This window comes from Festucalex cinctus, chromosome 14 (genome assembly GCF_051991245.1).
Source record: "Festucalex cinctus isolate MCC-2025b chromosome 14, RoL_Fcin_1.0, whole genome shotgun sequence".
NCBI classification, from domain to species: domain Eukaryota; kingdom Metazoa; phylum Chordata; class Actinopteri; order Syngnathiformes; family Syngnathidae; genus Festucalex; species Festucalex cinctus.
In genome coordinates this window covers 9356905-9376838 of record NC_135424.1, presented here as the reverse complement: position 1 = coordinate 9376838, position 19934 = coordinate 9356905, and the positions used below count along the sequence as shown (strand labels likewise).

General features: G+C 42.2%; 2 protein-coding genes across 2 annotated transcripts in view; both read left to right on the top strand.

The window, feature by feature from the left end:
• The window catches only part of sar1ab (secretion associated, Ras related GTPase 1Ab), a 109352-nt gene that overhangs the window by 26903 nt on the left and 62515 nt on the right, over positions 1 to 19934 (top strand). The window lies entirely within an intron of this gene.
• Positions 10184 to 12821, top strand: LOC144001465 (protein phosphatase 1 regulatory subunit 3C-B-like). The gene is made up of 2 exons (XM_077495801.1): positions 10184 to 10351; positions 11594 to 12821. Exons 1-2 carry the CDS (start codon positions 10338 to 10340, stop codon positions 12531 to 12533), a joined length of 954 nt encoding a protein of 317 aa, XP_077351927.1. The 5' UTR covers positions 10184 to 10337; the 3' UTR covers positions 12534 to 12821.

The following is a 19934-nucleotide window of genomic DNA, read 5'->3' as shown; positions in this document are numbered from 1 at the left end:
CACATTTTGTCCGCCTGCTTGCGGCATGCATCTTTTCTTGGTGGGCTAAAAATGTGCTGACATTCCTCACAACGTGGACACAAAATGCTTCATGTTTGCCTCGCCACGTATCAAAACCAGCAAACAAATACGCAGACTTGCTGTGGCTTTTGAATTAATAGCAGCGGTTGGCAGGTTTGAAGTGGCGGGTGATGGTAGGTCGATGACAGATTTGGTGGCAAAGCGGAGGAAACGCTGATTGAAAGTGGAGGTCGTTCTGAATGCGTGAATTTCGGCTCCATGCAGACAAGAAAACACAAAATCAATGAAGCGAAAAAGGAATAGGTTGTCCAAGTGGAGGGTATTAGGGGTGTGAATCGCCTCGAATCTGTCGATTTTTCCTCCGCATCACAATTCATATGTCACAATTCGATATCGATTAATCCCGATACGAATCTGTAAGTCGATTATTGCGATTTTTTTTAACTCCAATTTAGACAACTTGCACATGTACACTGTAAGATTTGTATGATAATGTGTTTAACTGAAACCTCAACACTGTATTTAACAAATAGGTTGCAATCTTTCGTTTTTGAACAGCATTCAAATAAAATATGAAAGCTTCATGTTCCATTAATATAACATTCTTCAATGCTTAAAGTATGAACCCTAACCCTAAGTAAGACTTTTTGTTGAATATTTCCAATCAAAATTGATGTTTAAACACAGATTCAGCCGCATATTGAATCGATACAAGAATTGCGCACTGGAAGATTGGTGGCAAGTAATGCAGATTGTAACGTGGCATCAAATGTAGATTGGCGGGATGCAAGTGGGGAAAGCATGTCCAAGTAGTTCAATGGCAGACTGGTGGCAGGTAGAGGTCGTTGAAGGTCAGGTGAGTGCAAGGTCTCTGCCAGATTGGTGGAAGAAAAAAACGCGAGGTCGTGGCACCTTTGAAGGTAGATTGTTGGTTTATGGCAGATTAGTGGCAAACAGACGCAGTTCAACGGCATTGTGCGGTGGCAGATTAGCGGAACGGACATTTTGCCCAATGCCCGACCGGTGGCAGAAAAGCGGCATGTCCATGGCATATTTGTGGCACGTTACCGGAAGAATACCGGAGGGTCAAATGTCGATTGTTGGCAGGTTAGTGGAATGCTGTACTGTTGTTGTCTCAGGTGTACATTTCAAGCCAGAGTGATTTCCAAGTTCAGCAAGCGAAGTCAGCCCAGCGCCAGAGGGCAAAGGAGGAAGAGGAGGAGGACGAAGAGCGAGCGGGGGCCACACAGCTGTGCAACGTGTAATTATCGGCTTTGTCAGACAACATCTGTTATGTCAGCATTCCGGGACGCCGACACAAACGCCGACAACCCAAACTCGTTTTGCACGCGACCTTTCACCCTCCAGGTCACCAGAATCAAAGCTGCCGTCGGTGGACTTGAACCAGAACTTGACCGTTGACCTTCCCGGATTGGTCCCAGGCCCTCAAACAGGTTCAGATGAACGAAGGAGTCGATCCGACCGTCGAAGGCGTAATATCGTGCAAGCCAAGAGTGATGATGATGACGACGACGAAGGGTTATTATAGTTTTGGAATTTTCATTTTTGTTAGTTTTTATTTCATTTTGTGGTTTTTTTTTTTTTAAAGTTAGTTTTAATTAGTTTTCAGGCTGGTTCTGTTAGTTTATTAGTTTTAGTTATTTTATTAATACTTAGTTTTAGTTTTGTTTTATTTAGTTTCAGTATTAGTTTTAGTTTTAAAATTTGTATTACTTGTGCGCAATATTTAAAAAACAGCATGGGAGTGACGTCATCTGAAGGTGCTTTTCTATTGGCTGCTGCTCGATGACCTCGCTTCTGTGTGACACACGTTCAAACGTCCGTATTCCGGTTTATATCAAAATCAATCGACTTCAAATCACATTTAAAATCATCCCCAAAGGCTCATGCATCAAATTAATTACCACTAAGACTAAAACGATGGACATTTTTGCTATAATTATAGTTTTAGTTAATTTTATAAACATAAAATGTAGTTTCAATACATTTTAGTTTTTTTAAAAAGCATTTTCCTTTTTATATTTTATTTTGTTAACGAAATTGTTTATTGGAATATTAGTTTGTGTTTTTTTTGTTAGTTTTAGTTCACTCAATTAACCTTGCTCATGTCCAAATCCTTCCAAAGGGCGCATGCGTTTCTGGCAAAAGCAGGCCGCCACTACGTGGATGCGGTTACCGTGGACACGACCATCCGAAAAAGGCTCCGCTGCTAAAGCCGTCGAAGCTAACCGGCGTGTCGGCGTTGTAATAAAATGCAGCCCGAACGTCGGGCCTGCGACTTGTCGGGACGCATTTTTCCCGGGAAGTTTGTCTGCGTGCCACATTCCAGCAAGCGAGCGAGCGGTTCAAGAGTTCACCACATTCACGAACTCCGGCGGGGCCGATGGAGGTGCTTCGCGTCTCCACCTCTTGCAGGTGTTTTCACTTTATTCTGGACGAGTGGAGCGCGTGGGCGTGGCTGGTCTGCCGCGTCTCGCCCCATCCTCCTTCCGAGGCGGGCGAGCACCTGCGCTGGCCCGCAGGCACACACGTGCGCCTTCCTTCCTTCCTTCCTTCCTTCCTTTCCTAAACTCACAATATTTGACTCGACTTCTTGAGGTTAAAGGCGGATCGGATCGGCGGCAGGCAGTGGCAGTGCAAACGGCAGATTGGTGGCCAGTTAGCGGAAGAAAAAGTACAGATGTGGTAGATTGGTGGCATAGGTAATGGCATTCCCAACTTGCAGGTCGCATAGTTGAACGTCAAATCGGTAGCAGGCCAGTGGAAGAAAAGTGACAGCAGTGTGCTGTCACATGAGTTCAACGGCAGACTGATGGTGAAAAAAGTGCAACAGTGTCAAAAATATATGTGAGTGTGATATCAATATCCCGATAAATCGTCATACATCGTCTTCCGATAGATTATCGATACACCTACGCCAAGTATGGCGATATTTGTAGCTCATATACAGCCACTAGAACGGCTCCATTGTTCATTACTTATTGAGTAATTACTTGGCGGACCACTAGGGGGAGCACATCATAAGTGTGGCGGGGAAATGTACGGAAGTCTTCATGGGAAGAAGACTCATCGGCTTACTTTGACTTCTGTTTATCTGTCCAGCAACTGACTCACTTTTGTATAAGTGTCTATGAAAAATGTGAATTGTATCTTCAATTTTAACATTTCAAAACATATTTTATGTTTTGACTTTTTGAAGCAGACAATTTGAGGATTAATATTAATTTAATATTGAAGTAATTTTATAGATGTATTTACTTTTGCAATGTTACACAAAAATTGATATCACAGTTTATAAAATGAAACAACTGACTATGTTGACTGACATGTTTCATGACAATAGTGTTTAAGAAAGACACAAATTTGTTGACAAAGTGGTCTCTGTGAAGAAGACATTTGTATTTGTGTAAAGAAATACACTAAAGTACTCACTATGAAGAAGACACCAGTTTTAATATTGTGTTTCAGTAATGGTACAAAGAGAAACTATTTTCTAATTGAAAAACCAGTTTATGTCTTGAGTAGTCTTATTGTAGATTATCATGGATTTATTACCTGACCAATATATCGATAATCATCATAATTGCCAATAATTATCGGAGGATTTCTTTTTTTATCTGGTTTATCTGTGTGATGTCAAATCGGCCGATAACTGCCGCTAATTATCGGCCGATTTCTTTAATACCTGGTTTATCTGTTTGACATCAAATTGGTCGATAATTGCCAATAATTATCGGCCAAACATATTATCGTGCATCCCTAGTTCTGCCAGTGGCCAGCGTACGGCGCGGGATGCTGGAGCTTCAAGTACTTTTTTTTTTTTTTTTTAAACTAATAAGATTAACCTTTTGTTCGTGGTGACAAGTGGCAAAAAAAAAAAAAAAAAAAAGAAAAAAAAACAAAACAAAAAAAAAGTGGCAAAACAAAATCAAAACAAAAAAACTAATAACAATAATAATAAAATATATATATGGGCTTACTCGACTTACTTATTTGAATTTGACGGTCAACGTCAACCCGAATAGCAAACGTGGATCTTTGGCTCGACTCTGAGCTTAACAAATTAGCAGCAGACTGTCGTCAAACGAGGTATCGCGCGTGCTCCCACGTGGCCGTGTGGTCACAATTTCGGAAAGTGCAGTGGGGACGACGGGGAAGGTCCTGGCGGCGTTCCCGCGTTGCGGCTTTGTGCCTGCCGGCACCGCCCGGGGCCAATCCAAACAGCGAGGGGGTCGCGAACTCCGTGTTTGTCCAACGGCGAGATAGGTGACACTGCGACGGCGGATAGCAAAGCTTCGGAATGACAACAAAACCGAGACTGCGACTTGTTCCGGATCATTGGCTACCGGTTTGCCAAAGGCGGCCTTCGAGAGCAACACCTTCATCATCGGCATCACCATCATCACGTCGCCCCTAGGCTGTTCTTTTTGCACTTGACAATATTTCAAGGCACCCCCCCCCCCACACACACACACACACACACTTCTAACGTCATGTTACAAAATGTGAGGACGGCAACCCAAGTGGACAAAATTCAGACCTGCACCTCACATACTGTTTGGTGGCAATTAGGTGGATGCTTCAAACTGTAAAAACAATAAATGCTGAGATGCTAATTTGTCAAATGTGTCTGACGTAACCCCTGCACTAAACAAGGCATCACTGTAAACAGTCAACCTTAGCAAAAGAAGGTTTCTAGCTTTTTGCATTCTTCGGTAATCAGCAGGACAACATGGGGTGGTTTAGTGTTAATTTCATCAACAAATCTAAACAAAAATGTTTTTGTCAACACACATTTTTCACCGGACTAAAACTAGACTGAACTCGACTAAAACTTTCATGAATAAACAATAACTGGGACTTTACCATTATACATTTTCGTCGACTAATGAAAACGAGACCAAAAATGTACTTCACTTAATCAAAACTGGACTCTAATCTATGAACATTTTAGTTCATGAACAAAAACGAGACAATATTATATGATTTTGTCAAAACTTGTCTCTGCTAATCTGTCACTGTGACAATGTCATGTGACATACAGACATATATTAGTCACACCCCCTTTCAAATCTGCAGCTTGCATGTGCAACATGCACAAACACATGCGACAGACTTACGAAAATTCACGAAAAGTAAAAAAAAAAAAAAAAAAAAAAGTAAATCATATTAATGTAACATCAATACAACGGCTAAAACACTCCAACAATTCTGTTAATCAACCGCTAACTAATGCTGGCTAATTTACTAGTTCATATAGAATGGAGCCATTGTAGCCACTTGTATATATATTGTCATTGTGTGTGAATTTGTTTTTCATCAAAGAGATGAGAGAAAGATCTGAAATGTTCAACATTATATGCCGACAAAAAAAATATATACAAGGGTAAAATGATTGTCCTGACTAAAACTAGATTAAAACATTGACAGTTTTTGTTGACTAAAACTAGATGAATAAAATTGTTTTCTTGGACTAAAACAAAGACTAAAATGCTAGATTTATAGTCGACTAAAAATGGACTAAATAAAAACAGGATGAGATTCACCAACAATGATTAAAAGCTAACAAATGTAATTGAAATTGGACTAATACTAAGAATAAATTTTAAAATGGCTGATAAAATGAACACTAGGGTGGTTGCACCAAAAACGCCAGCATCTGACCATAAAGCAGCCACGATAAGATTTTGGTGAAACGAGTCAAGCAGAAGAGTGAATTTGACGCTAAAATAGTCTTTGATGAACACTTTTCAACTAAATAACTATAGGCATGTTGTTCGTGTAAGCAGGGCACGTCAGTGAAAGTGCACTTTCATTTACAGGATCCGCTCAAAAAAAGAAATGAAAAAAAAAAACTCACCCTGAGCAATAAACACAAATTCAATGGAAGAAGTGGCCAGCCTCACTCGCGCTCAAACTGCGATTGGAAGCTTCTCCAGGGAAAATAGATGTCCTTTTGTCCACACTGAAAGACAAAAAAAAAAGCTGGATAAAGTCAAAATTGCAAGCCAACAAACATTGGAAATTCGCTTTGTTCAACTAAATGACATTTGACGTTAGGCAGTGTGAAAAAATGCCTTTCCTGCCATTCACAACAAAGAGAAAAAGTTGTGAGTTGTAACAGCTGTCGCTTGTATTGAAGCTCACCTTCAAGACAGAAAGAAAAACCACTTGCTTGCTTTGTTGTGTGAACTCAAAATGTTCCATACATGTTGCTCATTTACGTTTTTCAAGTATTCTGACAGTGTAGGGTGGATCCTAGTCTTCAGGGGTCAGTCTATACTGGATTGGTCGCCTGTCACTCGCAGGACAAACAAGTCAGTCAAGGGGGAAGTCTAAAGTCAGCTCAGTGAAGCACTACACTAACTAGTCTTGAAAGCAAAACTCTTGCAAGGACCAACTTTTGAGTGCAGACAAACACGGAGCAATGGCGCCATCTGCTGCCTCGGTAGCTGCGACAATCCCAATCCGAGAAAATTGTTTCATGTCATGAGCGTTTGTGTACTTAAATTCGTCATAATTAACTTACGAATATTGAATATAATAAAATAAATAAATAAATAAAGTTGCGTTTATTGCACCTGGTCACTTCATAAATAAACTAAAGATACAGTATAAATGAATGAACGTTTTTACCTTCAAGTTGTTAGTCCACGGTGGTTCCTTCGGTTCAGTTCCTCGTCGGCCTTGTTATTGGAAGTTGACTGATGTAAAAATTATCATAATAAATAAATAAAATGAAATAAAACAAGTCGTTTGTCAGCGTTGCGCTTTTGTACCGTTAGTTTCACTAAGCTAATTGTCGGTTGACTGCAATTAACGATATGCGAGGTGGCACATGCACCGTAAGAGCTTTCGTGACAATCTTGTCACAAAATAAGTGTATATAATCCATATATGAGTGTTAATGATTACAATTTTAACAATTTCTTGATAGCTTACGTCGCCATAGTCACACTTAGTGTTCCTTACCTTAACGCACGTGTTCTAATTACTATTTATTTCCCCGTACATCGAGGCTACTTCCGTTTAATCGCACAGACTTTCAAAATAAGACCGGATGTTCACACCTTTACGTTTTCCACATTGTGTTTTATTACATTTTTATGGTGCAAAATTATGCAAATAGTAATCTAAAAAAGTGTCGACTTATAGTCAGTACTATAAGTACTTGCATGACGTAAGCTTGCGTCTGAGTGTGTGAGTCGTAAAAAAAAAATAATAATAAAAAATAATAATAATAAAAAGATTGAGGGACGGGCTACAGGTGGAGGAGTGGAACCGTCACTTAATTGCCTTCGGTGCCGGTTGGCGTCGATTCACTTCTCCGCCTGGGAGACCATGTGTAGCTTACACGATGTAAGCGTGTGCGCGTGAGTAAGTGATATAAGAAAACAAAAAACATTGAGGGGCAGGAAAGAGGAACAAAATGAATGCAACAATTAGCAGTCCGGCCAGTAGGTGGCGTTAGTGTGTCACATGACTTGCGGGCTCTTCTGTCTGTATTTGACCCAATTCGTGGACAGCGTGTGCACTTCGGACCACACGGTGTCCACGATGTTTGAACGTGCACGCCGTGTGGCCACAACAAAGTCCTTCATTCGCTCTTTAGCTTGGTGTGACCCTGTGGCACCGCCTCCTCGTTTTGGGACGTCGCTCAAGTAGGTCAAACGTCCGCTCCTCTCAAGTGGGGCGTGAGGTGACAAGGTTGAAGGTACCGGCTGTTGGACAATCTTTTCAATGCACTTTATCCTTATCTTTTATCGCGCAGTAAACGTTTATGGTCGTCTCGCCGTGTCGACGACTTGGTTTAGGATGCGTTCTGTCTGTTGCTAGGCAACCACAACAATAACACCGCTATCTATTATACTTTACGTCCCATCATGATCCTATGCGTGGACGTACCATGCTGAACACTTTACTTGTGAGTGAGTGAGTGAGTGAGTGAGTGAGTGAGTGAGTGAAAGCGATTATCAAATTAATATTGACAACTATTTTAATAAGCCAGCAATGGTTTAGTCAGAGCCGAACTTGTTTGATTTAAAATTGTCTAAATGCTCTGATTTCAGCTTCTCAACAATAAATAGTCTCTGCTTTTACTTTGGAAAACAATGAGCGAACCACTTAAGTGAATCTGCTTCAAAAAATAGAGAATGCAACGTCATTCCATCGGGTGTGATATTGTGCAATTATTGTTTATCGTGTTGTTTTAAATCACGACATAATACTAAATAAATAACAATAATTGTTTAATAAATAATAATGGTGCAAGGGGGTTGTTTTGTAATGCAAAATAAAATTTGATCTGATTATTCAATTAATCGATGGAATAATCGATAAGAGTATTTGATTCTAAAAATATTCAACAGTGAGTGAGTTGAGTGTGCGCGCGCGCATGCGTTGACCTGAACTAAACCCTCCTTGGAGCCATGACGAGTACCGTTTGTGTTTATGTTGGAATTGTGCCCCCAAAGTCAACAAGTGTCAGGACAACATGAGGACAAAATGGCCCCCAAATATCCCATCCATTGATTTTGTTATTACTATCATCAGGTTGAGACATTACAAGCTGTTCTCTTGGGCTTTATTTAGCAAACGCGTGACTGATCCAGGTTCATGCTTGCTAAATGTCATCTATTATTGATTCTGATTCATGAAGGTACGCGAAACAATTTTCATGCGCAGTTTTTATTTATTAGTCTCTATTTTTTGACAAGTAAAACATAAAAAAATAAAAATTAGCAAGTGGATGGTACATGCTTAGAAGTAAGGGTTCTTCATGAAGGGCAGAGGTTCTATCCAGAACTATGGACTTCTGGGGAACACTTTTTTTTTTTTTTTTTTTTAAATAAATAAATAAACAAATCTTCAAAGGTTCTTTTAAGGCTAAAGGTTCCTGTAAGAACCATTTCAATACAGAGAACTCTTTTTGGAAGAAGGGGTTCTTCAAGGGCTCTTGGAAACATGGTTATTAGAAGATCCTTATCATCACGTATTCAAATGTTTAGCTATGTTAGCCATGTATTCACTCAGAAATTCTAAGGACATTTTACAAGGAGAGTATTGAGTACATTTCACCAGTTTATTTAAAAAATAAAATAAAATAGTTACTCAAGCATTGAGGAACAAACTCATGACCTTCAGGTTGGGAGACAACCACTGAGCTATGCCAATCATGTTTGTCCCTGTACTGCATTGCGTGTGTGTCCAAAATGAGAATGTACTTGTAGGCACGAGGATTCCACACATAACAGGAGTGGCATGGCTCATTTGGTATACTGGCTGTCCCCCAACTTGAAGGTTGTGGGTTTGTACCTCACCTTTTGAGTAACTTTTTTTTTTTTTTTTGTAATAGACTTGAAAAATGCACTCAAAACTCTCGTCATAAAATGTACTTAGAATTTCTGAGTGAAAAAAAAACACTTATGCGTTTGTTCAAGTCTTTCCCCCCTCCTTTTTTCATTGGTAGCTCTTATCTGCTCCATAAAAATAATAAAAAGTGTTGTGTGATGTGAACATTTCGACCTGACATGAACCAAAAGTGTGTCTGTGCTTATTTCGCTACAGGCGGACTTCCCTTCAAACTCGTTCCTGTTCAAACATGCGTTTGCATTTTTACAATTTGCAACAGCCCAACATTTTTTATTTTTGTTTTTATTGTATTTTTTTTCTAGTGGCGCTTAATCGTTTACTACTAGACTAGTTTGTTTGTTGTGCTGGTTGTTACAGTGCACAAGTGAGCGAGTGGGCGAGTGAGTGAGCGAGTGAGTGAGCGAGTGAGCGAGTGAGTGAGTGAGTGAGGCGGGCAAGCATCGGAGGTAAATGATAAATGGACGTCTTTAGATAGCGTTTTAACTAATATTATGGTATTTATTTAGTCATTTATTTCTTTTGATTTTTGGCAGTTTTGGTCCGCCATATTTTACACTATATGGTGCCCAAAGCGCTTTACAATTGGTAAAGTGAAATGAAGCGAGTTGGCCAGCAGAGGGCGCCCAGCGCCCTACTGGCAAACGCAGGCCATCCGGGCGCCATCCTCGCAGAGGACACGCCCGCGCAAAGCTAGCCCGGCCCCGATTGGCCGGCCGGCTCGCCCGCTCCCTCTTGATTGGCCGCCGCGGGGAGTAAGAGGCGATACAAAGCCAGCCGAGCGGAACTCGCTCGGTACTGACCCACACCAGCAGGGAAGAAGAGGAGGAGGAAGACGACGACAACAGCAGGCTGGGAATGTTCTCGGAAAAATAAAAAAGCGGACTTGAGTTGGAGCGCTGGGATCCGAGCCTAAATTGTTTTCCATGAGTGCTGCCAGGTGAGATTTGGAGCACTTTTGAAAAGTTGTCGTCACGTCGCTTCCGCTTGGAGGGCCAAAGTTGACAACTGGCCTCTTCTCGCTTCTTCCTCTTCGTCTTGTTTGAGCCCAAGAATGAATTCGATGAGGAGAAATAAGACGGTTGTCGGTCGTTCAGGTGATGATGATGATCCGCAGAACTTGAATGGAGGTTTGGATTATTGTTGCTTGTTGACCACACAACTTTGTTTCAACAAGCAAAAAGAATCCAGTAGCCAAGTCAAGTCGAACGTGTTTTAATAGCCTTTAATCACGTTACGTCATTAATCGTGCCCAAGTTGGATAGGATGGAGATCAACTTGCACCTTTCAACTTGTTGACCTGACTGAGTGGCGGTCAGTTAACACGCACTCACTTCTTCTTTTTCTTTCTGCTCAATCAAGATGAAAAAGTAATTTGAAATTACTTGTCAACTGGTCGCGACATTTTGGCTTTTAAATTTCTTAGTCTTTTGCTGTTCTAACATGATTAAAAAGTAGTTTAATATTTCATATTTAGCTCCCAGTAAAGAGTTCCCTCAAATTGCCTCAAACTTACCCACACAAGATACACTGACGTCTTTCTTCTGCTCATGATTTGTGTTCATACGGACCAGATATGCAGATGTAAAGTTGTTTTAAAAGCATAATTTTATGTTGTTGATTGACAGAGGCGGAAGATGGATTTGCAAACTATTTTACTGAAACAAGCCGTGGCTGATAAACATTTGATACAAAATGTATTCTCACACAATTTCTGCCATTTTCAGAGAAGACCCCCTTTTTTCCTTTTATCTCTCCATTCCTTAGACCCCAATATTAGATTTGGCAGAGGCATCTTTTGTCCAATTACAGATAGAATTCTTTCATAGAAAAATATACAAGGTTCCTCCTGTACTAAACATCATGAAGCATACGTTTTATACATGTGTTTAAAGCAAGTTGTAAAGTGTCTTAAGTCCTCTTGTTTATGTTTAATACATTTAAAACACCATAAATCATACTGTTTCTACTCAGTACTGTCTCAAATGTTCTCCAATTTGGATACTGTACATGTATCGGATGGTATGGGGAAAAACATTTCTTGGGAGGAGCAATATGGCGGCCTCGCCACCTCAAAATTCTTGGCCTATCGGCTATCCACTCATAGATGTAGATCAGTGCTTTGTGCGGACGTTTGTCACTCACCGCTGTCTTCCTGTCACTTCCCTGTCCTGCCTCGCAGCCTCCTGCCGTCCTTCAGTCTGTCGGCAATGCCCGGGCCGGTCATGCCCATGGACGTGGCCATGCGCATCTACATCAGCCACTCTCCTCCTCCTCCTCTACGGGGCTTCCTCAGCTCCTACGAGGCTCCCCGCCATTGGACCAAGAGCCATCGGGCCCAGCGGGACCGGGCCGCCGCCGCGCTCCGGCCCTGCCTCAGCAGCCAGCAGAGGGCGACGCACGACCAATGCTGGAGCGGCAAGGGTGAGAAGAAGAAGGTGGTGTTCGCCGACTCCAAAGGAATGTCGCTCACCGCCGTCCGCGTCTTCTCCAAGAACGAGGAGGAACGCGGCGGCGGCGGCGACGATCTCCAGTTCGACATGAGCGACCTGGAGAACGCCGCCATGGAGCTGAAGATCAGCTCGGAGCAACACCTGGCGCTGGACTTCAAGCAGCCGTCGGCCGACTACCTGGAGTTCCGCGAGCGGCTGCTGCGCGACTCGGTCTGCTTGGAGAACTGCTCGCTGCAGGAGCGCTTGCTGAGTGGCACGGTCAAGGTGCGCAACGTGGGCTTCGAGAAGTCGGTCCGGGTGCGAGCCACCTTCGACTCGTGGGCCAGTTTCGTGGACGTGGATTGCGCCTTCATGAACAACGTGTACGGCGGCCACGATACCGACACCTTCGCCTTCGCCCTGGACCTGCCCGCCCACATCCCGCCGCAAAACCGCGTGGAGTTCTGCGTGTGCTTCCAGGCCGCCGACCGGATCTTCTGGGACAACAACAGCGGCAACAACTATACCGTCAAGCACGTGGGCTGGACCGACGAGCGCAAGGAGTCGAGCGGCGGCGGCGAGGTTCCAGTGGTGGACCCGGAGCAGTTGGGGAGCCCTCGCATGTGCAGCGGCTTCTTCCCAGCCTGGCAAGGATGGAACCACGTGGACGCCGCCATGCCCTACTGGTGAGCGCCATCAGACGTTATGTTTACGTGACGTTACGTCCTTCATATTGAAGGGGAGCCGGCGGCAGATTTTTGCTGGACTTTAAAATTTCTGCAACTTGGGACATGCTGATGATGTCATCAGAGGGCGACTGCACCTTTTTTTTTTATTGCTTCTGGTACCTTCCGCAGCGGGCCCGCATCTTTGTGATTTGCACAGTATGCGTGTGTGAGCGTGTGAGGCTGCCAATCAAATTTCACTTTCTTTTGGCAAAGGAAGTTGTGTTGTTTGGAATAAAAGTTTCTATTTGTTGACATGTCTCCATTTCTGTTTGAATTTTTGGCTGGAGCACGGTGCACTAGTGTTTAGCGTGTCTGCCTTCGCCCAATTCACACCAACTGCGGAACGGACGCGGTGCGTTTTGCCGTAAGGCATCCGCACGGACTGCAATTCACACCGCTTGCGTTGCGTGTCTTAAAATGTGCCCCGCCCGCCAGACCACAAGATCACATCCTTTGGTATTGTTTTGTGAAAGATCCATCCATCCATTTTCTTAACCGCTTGCTCCTCGTTCTGGTTAATGCTATTCTTATACTAGGAAAAAAAATTCTACGCAGAGGTAAATTTTTGAAGGTGAAACCAAATTTCTGCTATTTTCACGAGTTTCTTTTTCGAAGAGCCTTAGACTGTAAAGTGTTTGTTTTATTTTCATTGTATACTGGTTCCTGAAAGCCTTTTGTAATGAGCTATGACAAAAGCCATATTTTTTTGTATATATTTGTCTTTGATACATGTGTGTTTGAAAGAGTTGTTCATTAAACAAACCAAAAAAAGATCTCAAAGGTTCACGCTGGAGAGTTGAGTTCACGCGATAACAAGCGTCTATTATAGAGTCCTGTTTTTAAACTGTAAATGGCCACGCTTGCCTGTTTGTTTTTTTGTCTTTTAAATGTTTGACTCCCGTCAGGCTATGTACTGTAGTTAGCTAGCTTCCGTCCCAAATAAGAGTTCGCAAACTGTTTTATTTTGAAATATACCGGATTTCCCTTAATGCGAGATGCCCGCCTTCTTGTCCAGCTCGTGCCAATTCTTTAGCTTCATGAAAATCCGCATGTGAAATCAGGAAAAAAAATGGAACGCTTGCGGCAACCTTCCACACTGCAGCTGGTGTGAATTGACACGCAGACTTGAACGGAAAACGCACCGCGTCTGTTCTGCAGTCAGTGTGAATTGGGCGTCAAAGTTGTGAGTTTGGTTGGAGGTTTGAATGTGGGTCCAATGTGGAGCTCTCTGTGATGGCAAGGAGAATAAAAAAAGTAAAATTTTGAGATGTGTTGGGCGACTCGCAAGTTGAAGTGCGTGACATTCGCTGTCATACGTGACATGCGTACACGGCTTACGTGTGACTGCTCAGGAAGAAGCGGCGCCCCGGTCCATCTTGGACTCATCATCCAGACCAAGAAGAATCGCCCGCGGGATCTGGACTTCGTGTTGCCGCATTCCTGCCGGCTCATCGCTGCAGTCCGACATGCAAACATGCACATCGCATCATGCGGTCCCATGCAAAACAAACACGCTCTTCATACGTGTCACATACATGCAAAAAAAAAAAAAATACATTTTACACTTTGAGCGATGTGAGAAGTCCATAGACATCAAAACATACATGACCCATGGACACACATTAAACATGCGTGTTTGATACGTGCCTCCATGCTAAGTGGAGCAGCGAATGGCCTGTGCAGACTTTATGGGCCTTCAAGAGCAGATAAACACAGATGAGTCCAGAGAAGTCATCAGAAAGAAGACAACAAAGGCACAGCAGATGAGATAAGATCAAGAAAACTTATCTTCATCACCTTGCTCAATTAGGTCAACCGGGCTCTGCATGAGAAAACCTCCAGCAGACAACTAACTCCATACGTGCATCATGCGCTTCTTCACGGACAACCGGTCTGACTTTTATGAGGTCCAGCACAAGACCCTCAACGTCCCCAATTTCCAGGAGCATTTTCACATATTTTAAGTCATTTGAGTTTCTGAGATGACCTTCAGTTCTTTTAACTACTTCAGGTCTTTCTATCCTCCAGTAGCATTTTCACATTTTATAGTCTCATTTTCAGGTCTTTTAGACTTCAGGTCGCAAAGATCCCTTTTAGTGTCTCAAGTCTATCAGAGGTCTCTCAGGTCTTTCGAGTTTTTTCCAAGATACTCTTCAGTTCTTTTCAATCCTTCGGTCCTTCTAGTCTTCAAGATCATTTTCAGTTGTTTTGAGGTCCCTTGTGTCACTGAAATGAGATTCAGTTCTTTTAACTGCTTCAGATCTTTCTGTTCTCCAGTAGCATTTTCACATCTTCTAGTCTCATTTTCAGGTCTTTAAGACTTCAGGTCACAAAGATCCCTTTCAGTCTCTCAAGTCTATCAGAGGTCTCTCACGGGTCTTTTGAGTTTTTTTTTTTTTTTTTTACAAGATACTTTTCAGTTCTTTTCAATCCTTCGACCATTCCAGTCTTCAGGATCATTTTCAGTTGTTCGAGGTCCTTTGTGTCGCCGAGATGACATTCAGTTCTTTGAAATGTTTGAGGTCTTTCAATCCTCAAGTGGCGTTTGCACTTCTTTTCAGTCCCTTTACTTATCAAGATCATTTTCAGTTCTTTCAAATCTTTCAGGTCGCCAACATCCCTTTCATTTTTTTTTTAATTGTCCAGTTCCTTCCAGTCTTCAGGACCATTTTCGGTTGTTTGAGGTCCTTTGTGTGGCTGAGATGACATTCGGTTCTTTGAAATGTTTGAGGTCTTTCACTTCTTTTCAGTCCCATTACTCTCCAGAAGTGGCTGTGGGGCAGGGTCCGAGCCATGCCCACTTGGCACTCAGGTAAAAGCCCCGCCCACCCTGGCACAACAACATGATGAAGCACGTTGACTAACACGATGTGGAAAAAGTTGCAATTTGTGAAATTGTGATGATGATAATGATGATGAGATGAATTGTGTAACTGATGTTGCGTTTGTACTTGTTTTTACTTTTGGTACGAGCGTTAAAAAAAAGTTGAGTGAGCGTTAAAAGAGCAGGCTGCATAGCAATCACATGCCATTACGCAACGAGTCTGGCGCTCCCATTGGGGCGGCGGCGCTGGCATCAAATCTTTATTTATTGCTTTTCGCAGTGACTCTGCACTTTCTGTTGAGTGCTTACGTAAGCGAGCGAGCAGGAAGAAGCAAGCAGCCAGGGCTCATCTGACCTACATTTACACATTCTTTTTCCATTAAGTGGCTTTCATCTCGTCTATTCTGTTCATTTGCTCGCATTTCCGTTGACGGCGTACACATATGGAGACGGCAGATTTTATTGTTGATTTATGTCGCCCCCTGCTGTAACGTTAACTGGCTTTGCGCGTGTGGATCTTGGGTTTTCAGCAGGTAGAACTGGTCGGCAGAATGTCACTGCCAAAAGTCACGTGACTTTTATCCGTAGTTGTAGAATTGGTTTTTACGTACGCAAAACATTTTTTTTTGCAATTGAAAGATATTTTTTGTACTCGAAAGTTTTTTGTTGTACATTTGAAAGATTTTTTTTTTTTTTTTTTTTTTGTAATTGAAGATATGCTTCTTTTGTGTGCGTAAATAATGTTTTTGGCATAATTCTAACTCCAGAGATAAACACAAGTAAAAGTAAACTCATGAGTCTTCTTCGCCTGAAGACTTCTGTACATTTCCCCGCCACTCTTATGAGGCAGTCCCCCCTAGTGGCCCACCAAGTAATTGCTCAATAAGTAATGAACAATGGTTATCGTGGCTGTATATTCACTACAGATGTTGTGATACTCGCGTAGGCGTATCGATAATCTACCGGGAGACAAAGTATCACGATTTATCGCGATATCAATAAATCGTCACACTCCTACTTTACAAATTGCATTTCAAACTGGCCTCACGACGACGTCAGTATTTTTCCATCATCTGATTGGTTGCTCGCAGCAAAGCGCGCCTGCAGCAATGTGAACACATGAATCCATCTCGTAATTTGCGGATAGAAATCTTGCAAGCGCCATCAAACATGGTAGCAAATCCGATACTATGACATCACGCCGCACTCCGCAATACGTCTCAGCACACAATCAAAACGTTTGACTCAAGTTGCTTACAAGCCACTTTTAGAGCAGTCAATAAAAAGTATTGTTAGAAGATTTATCTTGAATCCTTCCCTCCTTCCTCTCTTTAGTTTTTCCTCTGGTCTCTTGAGATCTCGCTAAATTTGCTGGAATTTAGAGGCTTCCGGGGTTGGCGTAAGACTTTGATTTTGTAATCATGGGGAAGGCAGGAAGTGTTTGGTCGGTGCTGGATTTCACTTTGATTTACCTTTCTTTTCTCTTTATTTCTTTTTTTTTCTGACCTTTTCTCTGGTCTCCTGACCATTTAAACCTCACGACTCTGGCAAGATTCTGAAGTACCCGGTTAAGGCGAAGGGTAATGGGATATTTATAAGGCTTTAGGTGAATGAATGAGTATAAATTTATACGTATTTGCGCACACGCACGCACGCAAACGCACGCACGCACGCAAACGCACACATACACAAAAAAAAAAAAAAAAAAAAAAAAAAAAAAGAGCAATGATGACAAGACGTTGAATCGGTAAGACTACCGAATGAACAATTCTGAGCTCTGAATTTCAAACAGCAGCGAAGTCCTAATAACAGCAAATACACGATTCATTTGCATGAATTTATTAATTCAATGAAAATTATGTCAGCAAAGACGTCCTACATTTGTTTGACATCCGTAAGACGCCAGTCGAGAAGGACGAGTTTGGAGCGCAAGCAAATCAGACATCAACTGGAAGTGATGCAACAGGAAGTGATGCAACACGAAGTGATGCACCAGAAAGTGATGCACCAGGTCATACCTGAGCAAACTTTTATCATTCCCAAATTGTTTGTGTGTGTGTCACAGGAAGAGACTCCCGTCGACTTGAGGCATGTCTCAACTTAAGATTTTTCTTTCTTTTCTTTTTTTTTTGTGGACAAGCAAAGAGCCCACATGCGCCTCCACGGTGATTTATGAGGAGAAGTGGGGAGGAGCTTATGAGGAAGAAGCGAGGGCCTGATGACAAGGGGCGGGGCTAAGGAGGATGTTTTGCTATTGAGGCGGGAAGAGGACTTTGAATGGAGCCCCTGGGAAGGGAAAGGGAAGGCGGGAGGGGCTTCCTAATGTAGGCCAAAGAATGTCAACACGGCCAACCAATAAGCACTCAGAAACCACCGGGGGCCCCAAATCCCGACAGAAAACAGATCAATGAATGAGAAAATTAAAGGAAGGCTCCTTTAATTTTACATGTATGGCTTGATTGGCAGTAAATAGTTAGTATAGCTACGAAACATGCATAAGAGCTGAAGAATACACTCCTATATTGATTTATTTAACTTTTTTCAACATAGAAGTACTTCCGTGTTGCAACGCCCCGAAGTGGTGACGTCACTAGTGTGTATACTCGCTTGGGGAACAGTAGTTCACGCAGACATAACAACGAGGAAGACACAAACGTCAGTTATGCCTTACTGTATTGCAAAATTTTGCAAGGCGTCGGCAAGGAAAAACCCGCGAGAGACCCCCCCCCCCAAAAAAAAAAAAAAAAAAAAAAAAAAAAGCTACTTGAGTAGACAATGGTTTGTTTTCTAAGTGCTGTCAACCTCCCGAACAGCGAACATTTCAGGCATGAGGACTTCGAATATATGTTACAATTTGAGATGGGGTACGCCACACGCCTAATACTAAAGCCCAACGCAGTACCGAGTATCTTTAAAGAACCAGACGTGGGAAATAATCAAGCCGATGGAGGAGCCGCAACTGCTAGCAACACGGAGCTTTCACTCTCACAACAGCCGGCACAAATCGAGGTCTTACTACGGCCACTGAAAGATCTCGGAGAAGCGAAGCAAATTTAAAGCGAAAGGTAGGCATGTTTCGGGGGTGGGGGGGCATTGGTTATTATACTGCACGGACTGTTTTATTTCATAATTCATTTGAAGGTGGCCAACGCAGGGGCACGTCGGCACGTTACCGTAATGCACAGTATTAACAATCGTTGGGGCGGCTGGCTTGACTTCGTCTTTTGCAAAAAAGAAAAAAAAAAACAGCTAGGGGAGGTTGGGTGCTGTAACGACGATACATTTAATTTTACTATTTTTTCTTTTTCCTGAAATATTTCGTCAGTTCCACACGTTTTGCATTGCTCGTACTGTGTGTCACTTTACCTGTTGGATATTTGCTCCTCCAAGACTTTTCTTCTTCACATCTTTCATCGCAACCAAAGCTATCCTGAGAATGTCTATTTAGTATTGCCATGTTGAATGTCTGATGTTCCAGGATGCAGTTGAGATTGTCCGCAAGGAACCGATCCTCGAGTTCTTTCATTTCCAGACAGCACACATTCATTAGCGGATTGTCCATTCCTGCAGCTCCCGCACGAGCACCACTCACCCCCCGCCTGATTCACTCGTTCGTCAAAGTTTATTTTGTGCCCGAAAAGACCATCTGGCGCCACAACTTTCACATCCAAGGCAGACTTTCCTTCGGTAGTGTTATTTTGTCGTGTTGGCTCGAAGCGATAAGGTTTAATCCTTCCGGGTTTGACGCTAGATGCACGGCTGCGTTGCATAGTGCTTCCATAGTGTAGCGTTTACACACTAGTGACGTAAACATCCGGGTTATTTAGTCACGTGTAACAAACATGCCGGCGTTCGATTCATTTTAACAATGGTTTAAAAGTTATTAAATGTACATAAAAAAATAATCACGTCACCAAATTAATTATTGAAAAAGTAGCAACTTTTTGCTACTAAAAATGGATCAATAAGTAAAGTGTCCCTTTAAGGTCGTTGGCAAATACCTGGCACGTTTTTGTGTGTTGAGGCAGGCGGGTGGGCGGGGTTAGTATCAACAAGCTCAAAACTCGTTTCCTTTTAGTTACTCAATGACTAAGATGGCCTCTCTACTCCGCATACTTGCTGAAAGTAATTTGATACAAAGTTGATGGTGATGCGTGACATATTCAAGCTCAAGTCAATTGATACGTCAAACTTGACAGTACACATCTCCTTCACATGACTTCAAATTTAAATGACATACATAAAAATACCTTTGGAAATACTTCAATACAGTATATGCATTATGTACCCAAATAGCGATATAAAGACACAACTAAATACTAAAAATACCATACTTAAATATTTAATTCTTCAACATCTAATTGCATACATACTGTAAATATATAGTTACATACAACTTTGGTTTAAATAAGTCATTACATATTTAAATACTTTCATGCCGAAACATTTAACTGCAGTAATTATACACTTTCATTATATAAAGAAGGACCTATTCACATGCTTACAATCTTATTTGGTCTGAGTATTAAACTATGTATT